Consider the following 17,633-nt stretch of genomic DNA (forward strand, 5'->3'; position numbering starts at 1 on the left):
GCGCATCTGGAACTGTGTTGTATTTTCCTTTACGGTACTCCACAGTGAAGGAAAATTCCTGGAGACGGAGAGCCCAACGAATAAGTCGAGTGCTAGTTTTTTGCGTTTTGAAAACCCAGACAAGTGAGGAATGATCGGTCACTACTGTAAAGTGTCTGCCTTCCAAGTAGTACCTCCACTTCTCTAGGGCCCATACGACAGCGAGGCATTCTTGCTCTGTGGTCGAGTAGTTCCGCTCTGCCTGGTTTAAAGTTCGGCTGGCAAAAGCCAGGACCTGCTCTGTACCGAGACCAGTCTGTTGAGCCAAGACTGCCCCCAAACCGACATCACTGGCGTCAGTATAGACGATAAAGGGGAGTTTAAAGTCAGGATGACCCAGGATTGGCGGTGAAACCAGATGTTTTTTTAGAACCTCAAAAGCAGTCTGACATTGAGAAGTCCAGAGGAACTTGGCTCCTTTCCGTTTAAGGGCGTTGAGTGGTTCGGTTAACTGTGAGAATCCAGGCACAAAGCGATGATACCATCCAGCCATCCCAAGAACCCTTTGGAGTTCCTTGATGTTCTGGGGAACAGGGAAATGCTGTACTGCCTTTGTCTTTTCAGGGTCAACTTCAATACCAACGGAGGAAACAACATGGCCCAGAAACTTCAGAGAGGTTCGAAAAAACTGACTCTTTTTCATGTTGACTGTAAGATTAGCCTCACGTAGTTTGTCTAGCACCGCTTGTATATCAGATGTGTGTTTTTCGAAGGTGTCAGAATAGATGATGATGTCATCTAAATATACAAAGCATGTGTTTCCCTGTAGGTCCCGAAGTACTATCTCCATCAGCCGTTGGAAAGTAGCTGGGGCGTTCTTAAGTCCAAATGGCATTACTTTGAACTGATACAGGCCAAAAGGGCATATGAAGGCAGTTTTTTCTCGGCTATCCTTATCCATTTGAACTTGCCAGTAGCCACTGTTGAGGTCCAAGGAAGTGAATACTACAGATCCAGCCAATGACTCTAGTATTTCCTGGATGTTTGGTAAGGGATAGGCGTCAGTGTGGGTAGCTGTATTCATCTTTCTGTAGTCCACACAAAACCTTGGTTTGCTATCCTGTTTTTTAGGCACCAGGACAACGGGAGCAGCATATGGAGAGGAAGATGGCTCAATAATGTCTTTTTCTAACATTTCTTCCACATGGTCTTTTATGACCTGAAGTTTGGATGGGGACACACGATAGGCCTTCTGTTTGATGGGCATATTGTGGGTGAGGAACATTTTGTGCGTCAGAATATTTGTGTTTCCAAGTTTTTCTGTACAAACATCAGAGTTTGCTTGTAGTCGACGTAACAGTTGTTTTTTTCCGAAATCGTCTAGGTGAGAAGTGAGGGTTGCAGCCTGTAGGAGGTCAGGGCATGGTTCCAAGCTTCCAGGAGGCACAGCAGAGAAGAAGGCGAGTTGTGGTGAAAAGCCTGTACTCTGACTTTCTTTTAAGAACTGATACTGGCGCTTCTTATTGCACTTAAACCAGTAACTGTTCTCTGATACATCAAACTGCAAGCCGGAAAAGAAAATGAAGTCAAGCCCGACCACTGCAGGGAAAGCAAGACTGGAAGCAGGCAGGACGACACAAGGTAATGTAACTGTTTGTGTCTTTAATGTGAGGTCCATATCGCTCCATCCTAAAGGCTGTCTCGCTTCGCCATCTGCCAAGTACAAGGGTCCCCTTGTCCAGGGTTTGAGCGCATCTTGCTGTCCTTTAATTCCTTTCCATATTTTTTCGTTTACCAGGGTGTAAGATGAACCGGTGTCAAGAATTGCAGTTCCCATCCATGGACCAATGTGCAATGGAACCATCAACTGACAGGGAAGAGTGCCCCCTGGTGGTATTGAAGAAGAGTTTGCAGGAGTAGTTGGTCCTAGGAACCCAAGTGTAGCACGGCCATCATGGGGAGTTTTTGGTTGTTGATATGGGGTTTTCTGAGAAGTAGCCCTGTTAGAGTTCCAGTGCGGGCAGGAATCTGGGGCATGACTTCCCTTACAGCGCCAACAGAACACTTGTGGGGGTCGGTTGTGATTAGGTTGGCTTGGTCGGACAGGGTTTTCTCTGTTAGGAGGCATAGTAGCAGATTTAGAGGCAACATGCTGAGGTGTTTTACTTAGCAAATTCTTTCTTTGTTCATATTGCATCTGGTTCTCCCGGTCCTTCTCCAGTTGCTGACCAAGGCGGACAAGTCCATCGACAGAGGTGACTCTGCTACTTCTCAGCTGACTGGCCAGTTGGGGGTTGATGTTTTTCAAAATCAATTTTATGATCTCCTCTTCATCAATATTGGGTTTCCAGCGCTTGCATAATGACTGGTACATGTAGGCAAAGTCTCTGACGCTTTCACCCTCTCCCTGAACTCTATTGCGCACCCTCTCTGCCAGTTCATCCTCATAGTCCTCTGACAGGAAGGCAGCACGGAACTGGTCATGGAATTCTCTCCAAGTGTGAATTTTATGGCGGCCAACATCCCACCAATCTCTTGCAGTCCCGTGAAGCACATTACGCAGGGTGGCAATAAGCTCCTCATCCGTGAGCGGATTTAGAGCCAGGAAATCATCACACCTTTCCAGATATTGGAGAGGGTCAGGTGTATCATTCAATTTCCCAAATGATGGAAATTGAAGTTTAACAGGACTCTTTCCCATGAACCTGCTCTTTACTTCCTCATGAATGGTAGACTCCCCAGGTGACCCAAAATTGTTCTCTGACTGTCCAGGATGTACGGTGGATTGTAATCTGGGGCGGTTTGGAATGGGCAGGGGCTTATCTTCCTGTAAAACCACAGGGTGGGTTTGAACACTCACATGGCCAAAGGTGGTGCTAACTTTGGCTGCCGTCATTTCTTCTGACAATGTATCTATAGTTCTCTTGCATTTGGAAAGCTCCTCATGTAGGTTAGTTATGGTAACAGACATTGGGGTGAGAGCAGAACAAAGATCCTTGAGCAGGTCAGTATGATAGTGATTTAACCGCCAGCTAATGGATGCATCGAGCTGTGTTTGCAGATATTCAAACTGCTTATCCATATGTTTAACAACTTCTTGTTGTTTTCATGAAATAGGCCTGTCAGGGCTTTGTTTACTTGTTCATTATGAGTTGTGATTTTGTTTGTCATTTGTTCCATGTTATCCTTTAGCTCCTGGCGATGGTGATGTTGGTCCTCAATCATTTTCTGAAGCTGCTGTTGAATCTTAGAGCCAGAATTATTTTCCTCTAAGGCAGAAGTTACAGGTTGAGGTCCTCCATTTCCATTGATGTTGTCTTTTACAGCAGTTTGAGGAGTTAAGGGATTAGCCAACTCTGAGAATCTAGTGAGGTCCATGTCCAACAGTGAATATGTTGTGGGAGGAGACTCGTGAGAAGGTACTGTATTTGATGTAGGGGACACCACTAATTCTCCTTCCATTTCCCCCAACAAGGATTCTGAATAAGCAGCCATTTTGTTGTCCTTTGTTCTCTTTTTCCCAAAAATAAAGTATAGGTCTACTAGCCACAGGGGTGGGTTTTTTATTTCGTTTTTTTCTTTTATCTTTGTCATTCAACGATATTTCATCTTCGGTCCCATCTGGGGTGCCATTTTTTATGTGACAGTTTACTTATTTAGGTTATTTGGGGTGCCAGTCAGGTCTCTCTCCTGACGTTTCAGATTTGGCTAGTCAGTCAGTTTTTGTAAATCTGCACAAAGGTGTATACATCTCACTGTAAACACCCAACATTGAATGACATTAAAATATAAGAAAGGACACAACTCAAAATCATAATCACAAATAGTAAGTGTATTTTTGAATACCCCCCCCCAAACAATTCGTTTTCCCACAGTTCAATGTTAAATCCAAAACGTTCCACTCCGGGTGTCCTTCAAAATAAATAAAACAGTCAATTACCACAGGAGAATGTCAGTCGGTTTTAGCAATCCAGTCCTGGTTTTTAAGGTTTTGTGAGATGAGCGGCTCCTTTCAGCTTTGTACACAATAATCCACAACGTGAAGCAAGGGTATGATGACGGATGACGGTGGATCAGACAAACGGTACGGACTTTAAACGACCTAACTGCTGGTTGCTAACAGATGAGCGTGTTGCTCCGCCGATCCCTCTTGCTGCACACACCTGCTCCGCCGATCCCTCTTGCTGCACACACCTGCTCCGCCGATCCCTCTTGCTGCACACACCTGTTCCGCCGATCCCTCTTGCTGCACACACCCCTTTCCCTTCCGGCTCCGTCTAACTAAATAGGGGGAAAGGGAAATGGAGGCGCCAACCAACAGCGAATCACTGGCTGGGTGGGCGTTACCGTGAGTGACTACCGGTCACATAAACACCGGTTGTTAAAAAATGTTTGCATCAGAGCGTGTTTCCCGTACCCAAAGTGCTTCAATTTGTCTGTGTGCACTGCTAAGATGCAGGGCCCATTATTCGGATTTAAGAATGGACCTGTGTTTAAGAAGTTTAAAATGAAGGCATATGTTAAAAATGCAAGGAGAGCTCCTGTTACACCTGACTTGCCTGCCGCCGCCATCTTCGGATAGGCAAGGAGGAGTGCTAATATTAATTTTCAACCTCTTCTGTATCAAAACTAGCATTGTGATCCATGTTTATTAATACGTTAGACCGGCCGCTCTCCCTGATGTGACGTCACACGCATGTGGTCTTTTTTTATGCGGAAGTAAAAATGTCTTACAAAAACGACGCCAGATGTCACTGTAGTGTATATTCTTGGGAAAATCTAGTGTACACATCATTTTCCTACACATGTATTCACTGGGGTCTCTAACCTGCAAGTTGCTCTTTAAGGACTCATGTGATACAGTTAAAGCAACAAGTGCTTTGTTTTCCTTTGTAAAATTGGTTGAATTGAAAGAAAACTCACTTTAAAAGCTGGAATAACTTCATTGGTAGTTGAATTGATGAAAATCTGGAAATATAGTTGCCTCTAACCTTTGAGGTTTGGGCCTCTTCCACCAGTTTGACGATTTGAGACAGGGTTGTGTCTGCTCCGACGTGTGTGGCCTCCACCAGCAGAGCTCCGTGAGCATTGATGGAGCCGGCGATCACCAAACTGCCGACCTTCTTACTGACCGGCATCGGCTCCCCTGATAGAGAGACAAGGGGTAAACATCTTCATTAAAAATTCAGAACTTCTTACTTTATTATGAAATCTTTTTTGAATCCAACTTTATGTCCCTAATGGCTTCGGAGGTAAATGTGGTCAGCTAATGCATCCATTCAAATACTATCAGTTCATTTTTAAATGCAATTATTGATTTGACAGTACATTAAAACAATAGGAGCAGGATTGCTATACATATGTATTTATACATGAAAAGAAAGCTCCAAAAGCTATTCATTTTGCTGAAAGGTTTGCTGCGTGTGTTTCAGATCAAAAATCTTTTTATTGCGTTTCGACAATGCATAACCAGTGTTTGTCATTTAGAAATGGAAAGCTAAATATATGCATACAAATGAGACAGTGGTATGTACTGATTGTATGTACAAATGTATTTTTTCATTTACAAAAAACACACACAAACAAACAATAACAACAACTAAAGTAATCCTGCATTTGTTTGACATAAGTAACCACCAGGAAGCTGAAACCAACACTTTAACAAGTTGAAAGCATTGCTTTTACGAGTTTATAATAAAACAATATAATAAACTTGATAATTAAGGCTTGCATCCATTCCTAAAAGCTACACACATGCAGCGATTTGTAAATACATTCCTCCACCATCAGAACATAAACCTACCACCCGTACCTGTGATCAGGGACTCATCTGCCATGGAACTTCCCTCGATCACTTTCCCATCAACGGGGAACTTTCCTCCGGGGGCCACTTTCACGATGTCCCCCCGCTGAACCAGCTCCACCGGCACCTGCTCCTCGCTGAGGCATAAACAGCAACTTACAGTTCAAATGCATTAAGACTACATTTTCATTTATTTCCTCTTCAGTGTCCCACCTGATGATGGAGTGGTCCCGTCCCAAAGTGACCACAGTGGCATCAGTGGCTTGAAGGGACATTAATTTGGCCAAAGCCTCTGAGGTTTTACTCTAAAAATGGAGAAACAACATGTCAGATAAAACAGCAAGGGTTTGTGGGAAATTTGGTCTTAGAAACTCTTTCTGTATCTGGTATTTATGGTTGCAGAATTATACTGAAGTTTTAAAATCTTTCAACACGCAGCAGTTTTATCAACAATAAATGACAGATTTTTAAGAATATTTTCTTGGGTTCATATTTTTACGATATAATACTAAATTACAATATTCTACACTGACAAAAAACCTTTACATTACATTGCATAGCATTTAGCTGACCCTTTTACATTGAAGTATGCCTTTGAAAAATACATTTAAGTTCAAACTAAAAGAAAATGGAGAATTAAAAAAAATATATATATGATTTTTACTTTTGCAACGTTTTCTAGCCATCGGCCCAGAGCGATGAAGACAAACAGCATCGGGGGGGTGTCGAAGAATGTGACGGGGCTCTGGCCTGCTCGCTCAGCCATGGCGACAACGAGCACCACACAGGAGTACAGGTAGGCGATGGAGGTGGCTAACACGATTAGCACGTCCATGTTGGCTGTGCGGTGTTTTAACGAGCGATACGCCTGGATGTAGAAGTATCTGCCTCCAAAGATCTGCAGGGGAAAAAACACATTAAATAGATTTACAAATGTTTCAACGTTGTTACAGAAAAAGTGGAGATAGAGACGTAAAATAAAACACTTTCAGACAATGGGCATGCATGTACGAATTAACATTAAAATATATTTTAATTACAAAGTACACATATGGTAGAAAAGTAGGAACAGCAGCAGTATGTATAAAATAAATGAAGTGTAACATGTAGAATGTAGTGTGGTGGAAGCTAGGTAATAGAGGTAAAAGTATATATGGGATTATATAGGACACTAAACAAACTGTTGTCAATCATGGATAGCCCCACCCACACCCAACTGGATTTATAACTTCTCACTGTACATTTCACATTTATATTTAATTTAATATACCATTCTTGCAAGCTAAATGTAAATAATGTCCCACTTTTATATTATGTATTATCTTTTACATATTGCTGCAACGAAAACATTTCCAAATTTGGGATCAATAAAGTACATCTTACCTTATCTTATATTGCACAGAATTTCGTACACATTCTTGATTAAGAAGGCAGCCAGTTATAATAATCATTTGAACTATATTGCCCATTAGTGTTATTGCACAACAGTGGTGTCGTAGTCTTTGTTTAGTGAGAGATCACAATGTCATTAATGCCGAAAAGAAGCACCTAAGAATAAAACCCAAAGCTCTTGAACAGATCCCTAACCTGTACAGGAGTGCAGAGCAGGAAGAAGGCCAGGTTGAGCAGGGAGAGGCCAGGCAGCAGGTTCTGCTCCTCGGGCATGGAGCCTCCGTGCTCCTGGTGCTGGCTGTCCATCACCATCATGTAGATCATCAGCCCCATCACAGGCAGGCCGAACACCATGCTGAGCAGGAAGGAGCTCTTCCACCTGCAGAGAAATGAGTCACTTGTGGAGAGAAGAGAAATCCTTTTCCTCGTGTATTATCTGCTTCCTCTGCCCTGGTTTCTGTTGAGTTCATTTTTTTAAAGATTACATATTAAACTATTTGTTGGCATATATTATAGGTCTCAGATATATAAAAAAAACATGTCTATGAAGTGTTTTGCTCAAAATACCAAACAGATAACCCATTGAAGCCATGCCTCATGCCCCTCTATTTCAGCCCTGTTACTAAAGTGCTGATTCTGGGTCCGTAGTTTTAAAAAAAAAGTTAGGCCTGCTCAGAATTCTACCGGCAGATACTCAGCTAAATGCTACCGTGATGAAACGCCATATCATGTTCAAAACCACATCAAGGATTATTTCTGAAACAGTATGGAGCTCAAATTATTTTTCTCTTGCGGGTTTTCCTTTTTATTTCCTGCTTTTTTACACATACTCTCTCCAGTACAGGTTAGCTCTGAGTGTTAGCATTGCTTTCTAATGTAAACAAAGACCATATTACTTGCAAAACGTTGCGCATTTCAGATACGTTTCAGATAGGGCCGTGGGTCCACATTTCCGATATTACGTCACATCGGCAGCAAATCTGGATCAGCTCTGTTTTACCCCCGTTTTTAGAGATTTGGGTACGGAGGAAAAGAGAGAGGGTGGACTCTGAGTTACAAAAGGTTAAGAACCCCTTTCCTAATCAAAATGATTTGCCAACCTGAAATATGTTAAATAATGTGATGGTAATTATTGAGGGATTAACAAAAATAAACTATGTTTGTTACATGGTCAAGTTATTCATCTCACATGACGCTTTCCAAGTTATCTGATGTATTGATTGGTATTGGTATATATGTATATGTTTGTATACAAGGTGCCACTAAAATACCTCGCTAACAGTGCATTTATTTTTTGAGTGGAGACAATTGGGAAAGTATTTAGCTGTTCCTAAGCAACTGATTTGGTGTTCAGGTGCTAGACAGTTTTATCATCTAATAGAAGTTTGGGCAATTTCAACTTGACAATGACTTAAAACCAGATACTTGCTGTCGAATTTCTTCCGTGTGATCGAGGTTGTTTTTGTAACCCGCTTTCACCAGACTGGCCTCGAAACCGAGACTCTGGAATAAGAAATATAATCTGTTACATCATACATTTACATGAGAGGAGGTTTAAAATTGAAAGAGATAATTACCTGAATGATCTTGATAATATCTCGGGCTCCGAGCACTTCCGGGTCAAACTGGATCTGAGCTTTTTTGGTTGCGAGGGCCACGGAGGCCCCGAGGATACCTTTGGTTGAGGTGAGCTTGGACTCAATGTTGTGCACACATGATGCACATGTCATTCCTGTTATCTATGAGTAAATAAATGTTGAAATACGTGACTTTTTTGTGATATTTCAGGAAGATGTTGAATGATACTCTCCTCAGTTGACTCACAGTGAGGTCCAGTTTCCCGTGTGTTACTGCATTGTCCTCTATCAGCTTGGCACCAAATCCTAAGTCTTCTATGAGCTGAGTTACAGCAGCAGCGTTCATGATTTCTGAATCATATTTCACCTCCGCCTTCCCAGCCATTAGTGACACCAACACCGTGACGATTCCTACAAGTCAAGCATTACATTAGATACATAACAACGCATGTTGTTTATCACCTTTGATGTCTTTACCCTTTTGTTTGAGCAGGTTCCTCTCAATGTTGGCCACACAGGAAGCACAGGTCATTCCAATTACGCAGATGAAGCATTTTTGCACTTTAATCTCGCTTCTGGAGGCCATCTGTGATCCGGCGCCATTGCTGACTCCAGCCTTATTGGTTGTTTTTAAGTCAGAGAGGTGAGAAAGTCCAAAGAAAACTGGCCTGGCCTTTTCCTGACCCTGGATGCTCTTTGCAGAAGCAGGGTCTGCAGGAAAGGAACAAAATGAGAGGCAGATACATGTTTGAGGGTAGATAGACAGATATTTACCGTTTAGTGGTTCAGTATCCTTAAAGGTCTCCTATTATACTGTTTTTCATCAATATATTACAGGTCACAGATATATATGCAAACATGTCTCTGAAGTGTTTGGTTGAAACACCAAACAGATCATTGTAGCATCCCATATTCCCCTCTGGTTCAGCCCTGTTTCAAAAGTGCTGATTCTATGTCTGTAGCTTTAAATGCTAATGAGCTGCTTCTGGCCACGCCCCTCTGAGAAGTGATTGGTTAAAAAAAACATGGTGCTCTAGGAGGAGATTGGGGTGATAAGGTGGTGGGGGGGGGGGGGGGTTACCTTGGTTGGCTATTGGCTAATGGTTACACAACCCAAAAAACATTGTGACATCACAAAGTTGCCAAAATCTGATCAGCTGATTGTCAGACAGGTTTTTATATAAATGGATCAGGACACAGAGAGTTCTTTGTTCAGAGTCTCTTAACACAGAGAGATGTAGAAAAGACATGAAGAAGTGTATTTTGGATAATGGGGGACCTTTAACAAATTGCAGGATTATGTTTTTGATTCTCTATATTTCTACACCCATATATTTGATGCCTTGCACTCTTTCCTTCACTTCACTCAGTCGACAGATGTAGTTGCTTCCAGTTTCAGATTTAATAGTACAATTGTTAAATAAAAGCACTTTTCAATGTTAGAGAAATGTAAGAAAACGTGTTATTCTAAATAAGGATTACCAACCAAGACATAATAGATAACTTATCTTAGTTATCTTTTAGTTAGTTGCACCTATCACTGATTTTGAGCTAAAGCGTGTAACCCAACTCGACCTTGGCGGGAAATGAGAAAGGAGCATTAAAGAATCTGCTCGTAATCAGCCTGAGTTCATTCCCCGTCTTGGCAAGCTTTTTGATTAAATCCAACAAGAAAGCCCCGGCCGGTGTAAGAGCCCTCCATGTCAGAACTCAAGAGCATACTTGTCTGGTTTCCACGGTAATCTGTGGGAAACTGAGGTAAGGTGTACTGGAATACATTGGCACACACATACAGATGCTACTACTAGCTTTTCTTTCAGAAGCTTTACACTTACAGGTTTAATGAAGAGGTTATCAGAGGTTATGAATAAAGAAATGATCACGCGCAAGACGTCGTGGTCTGGCTGGATTCAATAGCTTCAATGACAAGAACAAGAGTGCTTTTATGGAGCTTTTCTGAGCTGAGTTCAATGTGACCTGAGTTTCAAAAAACAACTCTCTTTCAGATAAACATAAATGAGATCCGAAACTGGATTATATTTTGGTAATGATAGAAACATCCCTTGCATGAAAGGAAATAAAACTCTTTCCAAAACCATTTCCAATTATTCCTTAAAGACTGATGATTAAAAAGAAAAAGAAAAGGCTTTTGTGTATACATAAATCAGTTTTTAGTCTTACTTAGATGTTATCTTATACGTGTATTTTACTGTTGTTATTATTATTTGTTTCAAAAAGTTTACATTTTCAAAAAAAAAATGATGTGACCTATTGTTTATTTAAAAAACTATTTATTTAACGTTAAAAATATATATATTTTTTTCTTTCTTTCTGGGATAGTAACATTAACATCTCAGGGTTTGTGTAAATTGGACAAAGGAAGACTTTTTAAAACCTTTTTTCCTCTTTATAATCAAACAATGAATCAATTCAAGTTGCCAATTTCAAGATATTGGCATAAACGTGTAACTATGAAACAAATGTGAATAACAATGTAATGGTCCTGATCTGAACACGTGGACAGGCGTTTCTTTTACAAATCAAACCTCCGTACTCACACTAAAATCAGGCAGCATTCAGTTGTATTAACAGCCTTTAGGGTTAACCCACAAAATGTAAATACAAATCGACATTTCTCCTACCTTCAAGTGACGCGTCAAAGCCCATGTCCTCGATAGCGGCCCTGAGCTGCTCCGGCTCCGTCAGGCTGGGGTCAAAGGTTATCGTTCCCTTTTCCTCCTTCAGTGACACGGCGATGGAGCGCACCCCCGTCACCCCAGAGATCCTCCCTTCTATGGATTGCACGCATGAGCTGCAAGTCATCCCTACAATCCAGATGTCTACAGCCAGCGTGTCTCTCTGCCAGCAGCCCGTATCATATCCAGATGCATCATGGGATATTAAAGAGGCACCAAATCCCATCTCCTCAATGCAGCCTCTCAGCTGTGCTTGTGTAACTACAATAGGTTGATGCACAATCAGCGCTGTGGCGCCTTGAAGGGACACCTGGATGTGTCCGACCCCAGGTAGAGGACCAATCCGTCCCTCGATGGACTGGACACAGGACTGGCAGTGCATCCCCTCCACCCTAATGTGCACCGCTGACTCAGCACTCAATCCCATGCTCTGCAGCTCCAGAGCCATCTCTTTGGTTGTGATAACGGAGGCATCATAGTCCACTTTGGCTAAGCCGCTGTTTAAAGACAAGCTGGCAGCAAGAACTCCATCCAGGCTGCAGATCCTGCTCTCGATGGTCTGGGTCTGGCTCTCCGGGGAAAGTCCCTGGAGTTTAAGAGTGGCTCTGGAGGCAGTTTTGGGCGGTTGGTAGAGCTCACTCTGACTCCCGTATTCATAGGCCAAGTTATCAAGGCCTTGTTGCTCGATGGGAGCGCCATTCTCCTGGAAAATAAGAAACAAATGAAAGGTCCCCTATATCACTCTTTTTCATCAATATATTATAGTTCTCAGATATATATACAAAACATGTCTCTGAAGTGTTTGGCTGGAAATACCAAACAGATCATTGCAGCGTCCCATAATCCTCTCTGTTTCAGCCCTGGTTCCTGGGTCTGTAGCTTTTAATTAAAATAAGGTGCTACTCCCCACAAGATATTTGGTTAAAAAGAACACAATGGTGCTCTCGGAGGAGATTCAGGTGATAAGGGGGGCGGGGTTTACCTTGGTTGGTGATTGGCTAATGGTTACACAAGCCACAAAAACATTATGACATGACAAAGTAGCCAAAATCTGATCAGCTCATTTTCCGACAGGTTTTTATATAAATGGATCAGTTTCCTGAAACGTTCAAAGTCTCTGAACACAGAGACATGTTTGTGTATAAAAGACATGAAAAAGTGGATTTTGCATAATAGGTGGCCTGAACATGTTTCACATCTTAGGGAGTGTGTCAAAATACCTTGTTTAAAACCTCCAACTTCAAATACCTGCTCTCAATAAGAAACAAATCCAATGTTGATTAACAACTGGTGTCACGTCCTTTATATTGTTGAGCTGGTTGGGGAGTAAGTATTTGAAAAAGAAAGGAAAGGAAAACAGGTTTGTAATTACTATCAACTTATTTTGGAGTCTTAGATCGCATCAGACCCAATTCTGTATATGGCTTCATCACCTGGATTTATTTTTGTTAATACACATATTAAGATTGAATCAAATATGACAGCCTACTGAATTGCTTTTTTTCCATTCTGTTATTATGGTTGACTTTTTTAACACATTTTATTCCTAGAAATTATGAAATGATCTGCCAAATCTGGCAAAAATGAATAAATACAAAAACATAGATTCTTTATTTGAACAGGCATTCAGGATTCACCACAACGCACTACTTGTTTTGCATTGTGAGCTAAACGTTTAACACCTTTAGGAGTTTATGTGCCAAGGAAGTTATAACATGTGAGTTAAGCTTCGTGGGTAAAACCACAATTTGTCATACCAAGAGTTGTAATCTCCCTGTGAATCAACTGAGCAAGGACACTCTCTGGAACTGGAATCTTTCTTTAAGGCTTCCGAGGACCTGAGTATGCATGCCGTTACATACTGAAGGAGATCCCCAAATCTACTTTAAATGAGGGGGCCAGATTAGGTGCTAAATTCAATTCAAATGGTTAGAAAACCACTTGCTCCAATAGGTTATAATCCGGAATGGGGGTCCAACAGAAGAAGGTGCAGCTGATGTCACATGACATGAATAAGCCTCCCAACGTGACTCTGCTTAAAGTCAGTATTCACGCACCTCACAGGACTGAAGAGAGAAATTAACAGCTGTACTGAAAACAGCAAATGTACATTTTTGTATGGAATTTGCCTCTCATGCTGCTTCACCTTTCTGAATAAATGCCTCTCATAACGTTTAGCAATGACCCTTCAGAAGTCTTGATTTGTTATTTAAAGAAGAAAGACAGTTTTGTTTTAGAACAATGGTGATGTGTATTGAAAGCAATACTGTTGGCAGTAAGGGTCTGAAAGATTCGGAATATAAGAGAACTTATTTCTGAATTCAAAGTCATGTTTCCTGAAGTATACTACCACACATGTTCCTTTAAGTCGTACAAGAGCATTCTAACCATTTACATTGCATTTAGCACTCCTTTAAGAAGGGCCTAAAAACTTTTCTTTTAAAAAAACCTTTTATTAAACATGTGTTTTTAAGTATGTATTGTATGCCCCTTGTAGCACTTTGGGATTGCTTTTAGTCATGAAAGGTGCTTTATGTAAATGTATTATTATTATTATTATTATTAGTAGTAGTATTTATTTGTATTAAGATTGAAAGTGCTAATTCTTGAATTGATATAAAAGCACTTAATCCTGAAGAGCAATTATTCCTCGAGGTGTGTGTGTACTTTTTAAATTGTCCAGATGTTCTCCCAAACATGGTGAATACGGCAGTGACTACACATCTGGCCACATGTGCTCCTTTCTGTGATACGAGGCAGCGGATAAAGAATCTAACTCCATGACGAATGTCTCTGCAGCAGTGAGGGGTGTTATCTTTACCACACTGTAAACTTTGTCCTAGTGCCATTACTGCATGTTATGGTTTGTTGGTCAGCCATGAGTTGAAGTAGGAACTCATATTCAATTGCAATTACGTTTTTCCTCAAAACTAAATTGGATTCAAAGAATTGCAGTTCATGCGCGTTAAACAACAGATGGACTGTCGTTCGATTTGGAGTCAAAAGGACCTCTGACCATAGGCGGCGCGTGAGGCTCAGGTCTGGGAAGGCTAAACAACTTTTTTTACCTGACGCTGCCCGCCTCCGGCGTCTATAGAAAAGAGATCAACTCAGTGAAAGCACCGCCTGCTGACCAATCAGAGCTCAGTGTGCGGAGTTTAAACAGTTTAAACTGCCGTATGCAGAGAAGACGCCGACGTGTCGCACTTATCATTCATATCACATCATCAATCAGATCATCGATCATATAATATCATGATATATCATATATTTCCTGATCTGAGTCAGCTGAGCCGTATCTGGCCGTGCAACACTCACAGTGTCACAGACTGTATGCAGAAGTATTATTTTAAGCAACACATTAGCTTGACGAAACACTCAACTCAAATGTAATCTAAAGTCAGATCCACTCGTGTCTTAGATGGGGCAGTGATATCATAAAACTGTTGTACGCTTTCAAACACTCGGTAGTTTATTTATTTTTTAACCAGTTGTTCTATATTCACCTTGCAGGTGCAACTCTGTGGCTTGTATCCTGGATTATATGTTTAAGTCATGGATGGTTAAAGCTCATATTTGTCTAATATTAGTTTACTTTTCATTACTGAAGTATGACGCTGCGCTGTCAGTACACTTGTCCCTGTTTGTGATTGGTCAAATGTAGCTAACCCCGCCCCTTTCACATGAATGCGCTCTCAGCTGGAGAAAGAAACCCTTGCTTGATTTACAGAGTTGATAACCACTGTTGTAGGACCGCTTAGCAAGATCTCGTTTGTTAGGGTTAGTTAAGATAACTCAAACATATCCAGGGTCTGTTGAACTGGCTTCGTAGTACAGTTTACTGGCGGCCAGAAGCTCCTCACCGCAAGGAATTTCTAAAATATAGGATGAATCCTATTTTTGACGCGGCGTAGCGCAAGCAGGAAGTGATGAAAATCACCTTGTTTTCTGCTTTGCTGGTTGAGGGGGTGCACCGGGTGCACCCAAAACCGGCTCCTTCTCCTCCCCCCCACCACCGTCTTTCAAGTAGGAGAATACTGCAGCGTTCTCCTCCGGTTTACAGGCACTGTACATTATATATATATACAATAATTATGATGATGAATGCATATTTTTTTACCACTAAAATACAGCAACATTCATGTCGTCTATAACTGGAATATTACAATTATTATTAACTGTGTCTATAGTCTACAACACAACAAAATAGGAAATAACAACAATAAACACGATTTAAACAGACACAAACATAAACCATTTAACTACGTAGCCTACTACTCGTAGAAGTACAAATATCCAGGAAATATTCCAAAATCAACAACAACACACGACGCTCCGCTTCCGCAACGTTTTGAAACGCGCCTGGTGGGTTATGACGCAGGAGGAGGTCGCAGCGCGGCGCAGCCAGACGCGTCTGGTGGGATCAGGGGGTTAGCCTTCCCTAGCCTACAGTACCCGCCGCCCCTGCCTCTGACTTTTATAAATCTTCTTTCATTGATCATCTAAATACAGTTTAGGCACTTGTCTTCTCTTTTATTTAATTTGTCATTTGTTTTTGTCTGGTTGTGTTTTTGGAGAACCTGATTAAGTCTTCATGAATCGTTCTGAGATGAGTTATGATTACATGACTTTCATCTGGCCTTTGTCCAAAACACACACAATAAGTGTATTCATCCACAGCAACTTGAGCGTGATGTTCCAGATGATACATGAGCATAATCTCTCATTTCACTTCCTCACAATACAACTTTTGTCCAATGCAGAACGCTCAAATGAAGCGACACACAGGTGTTTGTAACCGATTCGATTTAGGCAGTTTCTAGCTGCGAGCTATTTGACATGACGACACAGTGTGTACAAGGCATTTCCCTTTTGAACCTATGAAAGCTTAAACTAATACAACATATTTGAAAAAAAGTGAACATAGTTTGGTGAAGCAGAAATACTGTAGACGCATTTAAGAATGAGTGATTATATTTCAGTAAAATGTTACTTCTACTTTACTTGAGGATGTCCACGTTTTGCCAATGCCACTTTTCAGAGGGGAAATACTGTACTCCAAAAATGTACTACTTTTCTGTCAATTGATTAATCAAGAAATGGTAAAGAGAAAAAATGAAGATCCTTTTGTAATAATAATAATAATACATGGTATTTATATAGCAATTATGTTAGTGCTCATACGCTTTATATCACATGAGACTAACATGTGATTGAACCGGTGCTCCCCTGATCTGAAGAAGAGCGCACTAATCCGCTGAGCCACAGGCGCCCCTTTAGTATTAGAAGCATGGACCGGAATAAATAAATACTGCATTGCAAACAAAACATTTTAATGCAGAAAAATGGCCCCATATATAACAACATACCGCATCTCTACATATATGCCAGTAATTCCATTCCAGTGTGTGTAGAATTACAACACAGAGAAATGTTTTCAGTAGTTTATAGAATCAAATAAAAAATAAGTTTACTCAAACTAATACCTATAAAAAGTCAAACCAGAGAAACTGATCATTTTGTAGTGGTCTCTTCATTTTTTCCAGAGCTATATATTACGTTACTGGATTATTACTGATGCATTCATATGTAAATATAATTTTAACTTTCTTCAAGTTTAATCTAACAAAATGTAAATCTGAATTTTTCTCAGTTCCCTGTCATATAAATGAGTAAAAGGCACATTATTAGAATTGAAAAGTAACGTACACAACACGTGTAACGTTAGTTACAGTCCCTTTCACAGCTGTGAGTGCAGCTCTGACCTTTTGCATACATCACAGAATCATCAGTGGATAGGGTCTCCAGTCCATAGTGCCCTTACATTCTATTGCCATAGAAACTAAGTTAACCTAAACTACAGCGGAGGGTTCTCTGTCCTGACAACACTTTAAAAACAACACTTTCCTCATAAATCGGAACATCAGCTATAGATATATATCCGCTCGCGGAGGCCTACCTTGCACAGAGGCGTACAGTGTCTCGTGCTGCCGGCCGCGTGGACACTACAGGTGCAGTCCGGTTTACACTCCACCATACAGAGCTGCTCCCCCGCGCCCTGTGGTGCCTTGAAGACATACTTGGAGAGGCTTTTAGGCGACTTTGGTGAAAACATGTTCGGGCAGCTTTAATTCCGTTTACCTTATCTTCACCAATCAATGTCGCAGGGCAAAAGTCCGCAACACG

General features: G+C 41.2%; 1 protein-coding gene across 1 annotated transcript; it reads right to left on the bottom strand.

The window, feature by feature from the left end:
• Positions 1-1,905: 1,905 nt before the first annotated feature.
• LOC117460716 (copper-transporting ATPase 2-like) lies at positions 1,906-17,631 on the bottom strand. The gene is made up of 14 exons (XM_034102258.2): positions 17,407-17,631; positions 11,394-12,150; positions 9,229-9,462; positions 8,999-9,162; positions 8,752-8,913; positions 8,604-8,677; positions 7,370-7,553; positions 6,447-6,680; positions 5,996-6,087; positions 5,792-5,919; positions 4,971-5,125; positions 4,143-4,256; positions 2,209-2,806; positions 1,906-2,093 (listed from the first exon to the last, which is right to left on the bottom strand). The coding sequence occupies exons 1-14, from the start codon at positions 17,560-17,562 to the stop codon at positions 1,906-1,908; spliced, it is 3,240 nt and encodes a 1,079-aa protein (XP_033958149.2). The 5' UTR covers positions 17,563-17,631.
• Positions 17,632-17,633: the final 2 nt, after the last annotated feature.

The sequence above is a fragment of the Pseudochaenichthys georgianus genome, chromosome 16 (genome assembly GCF_902827115.2).
Source record: "Pseudochaenichthys georgianus chromosome 16, fPseGeo1.2, whole genome shotgun sequence".
Taxonomy (NCBI): Eukaryota; Metazoa; Chordata; class Actinopteri; order Perciformes; family Channichthyidae; genus Pseudochaenichthys; species Pseudochaenichthys georgianus.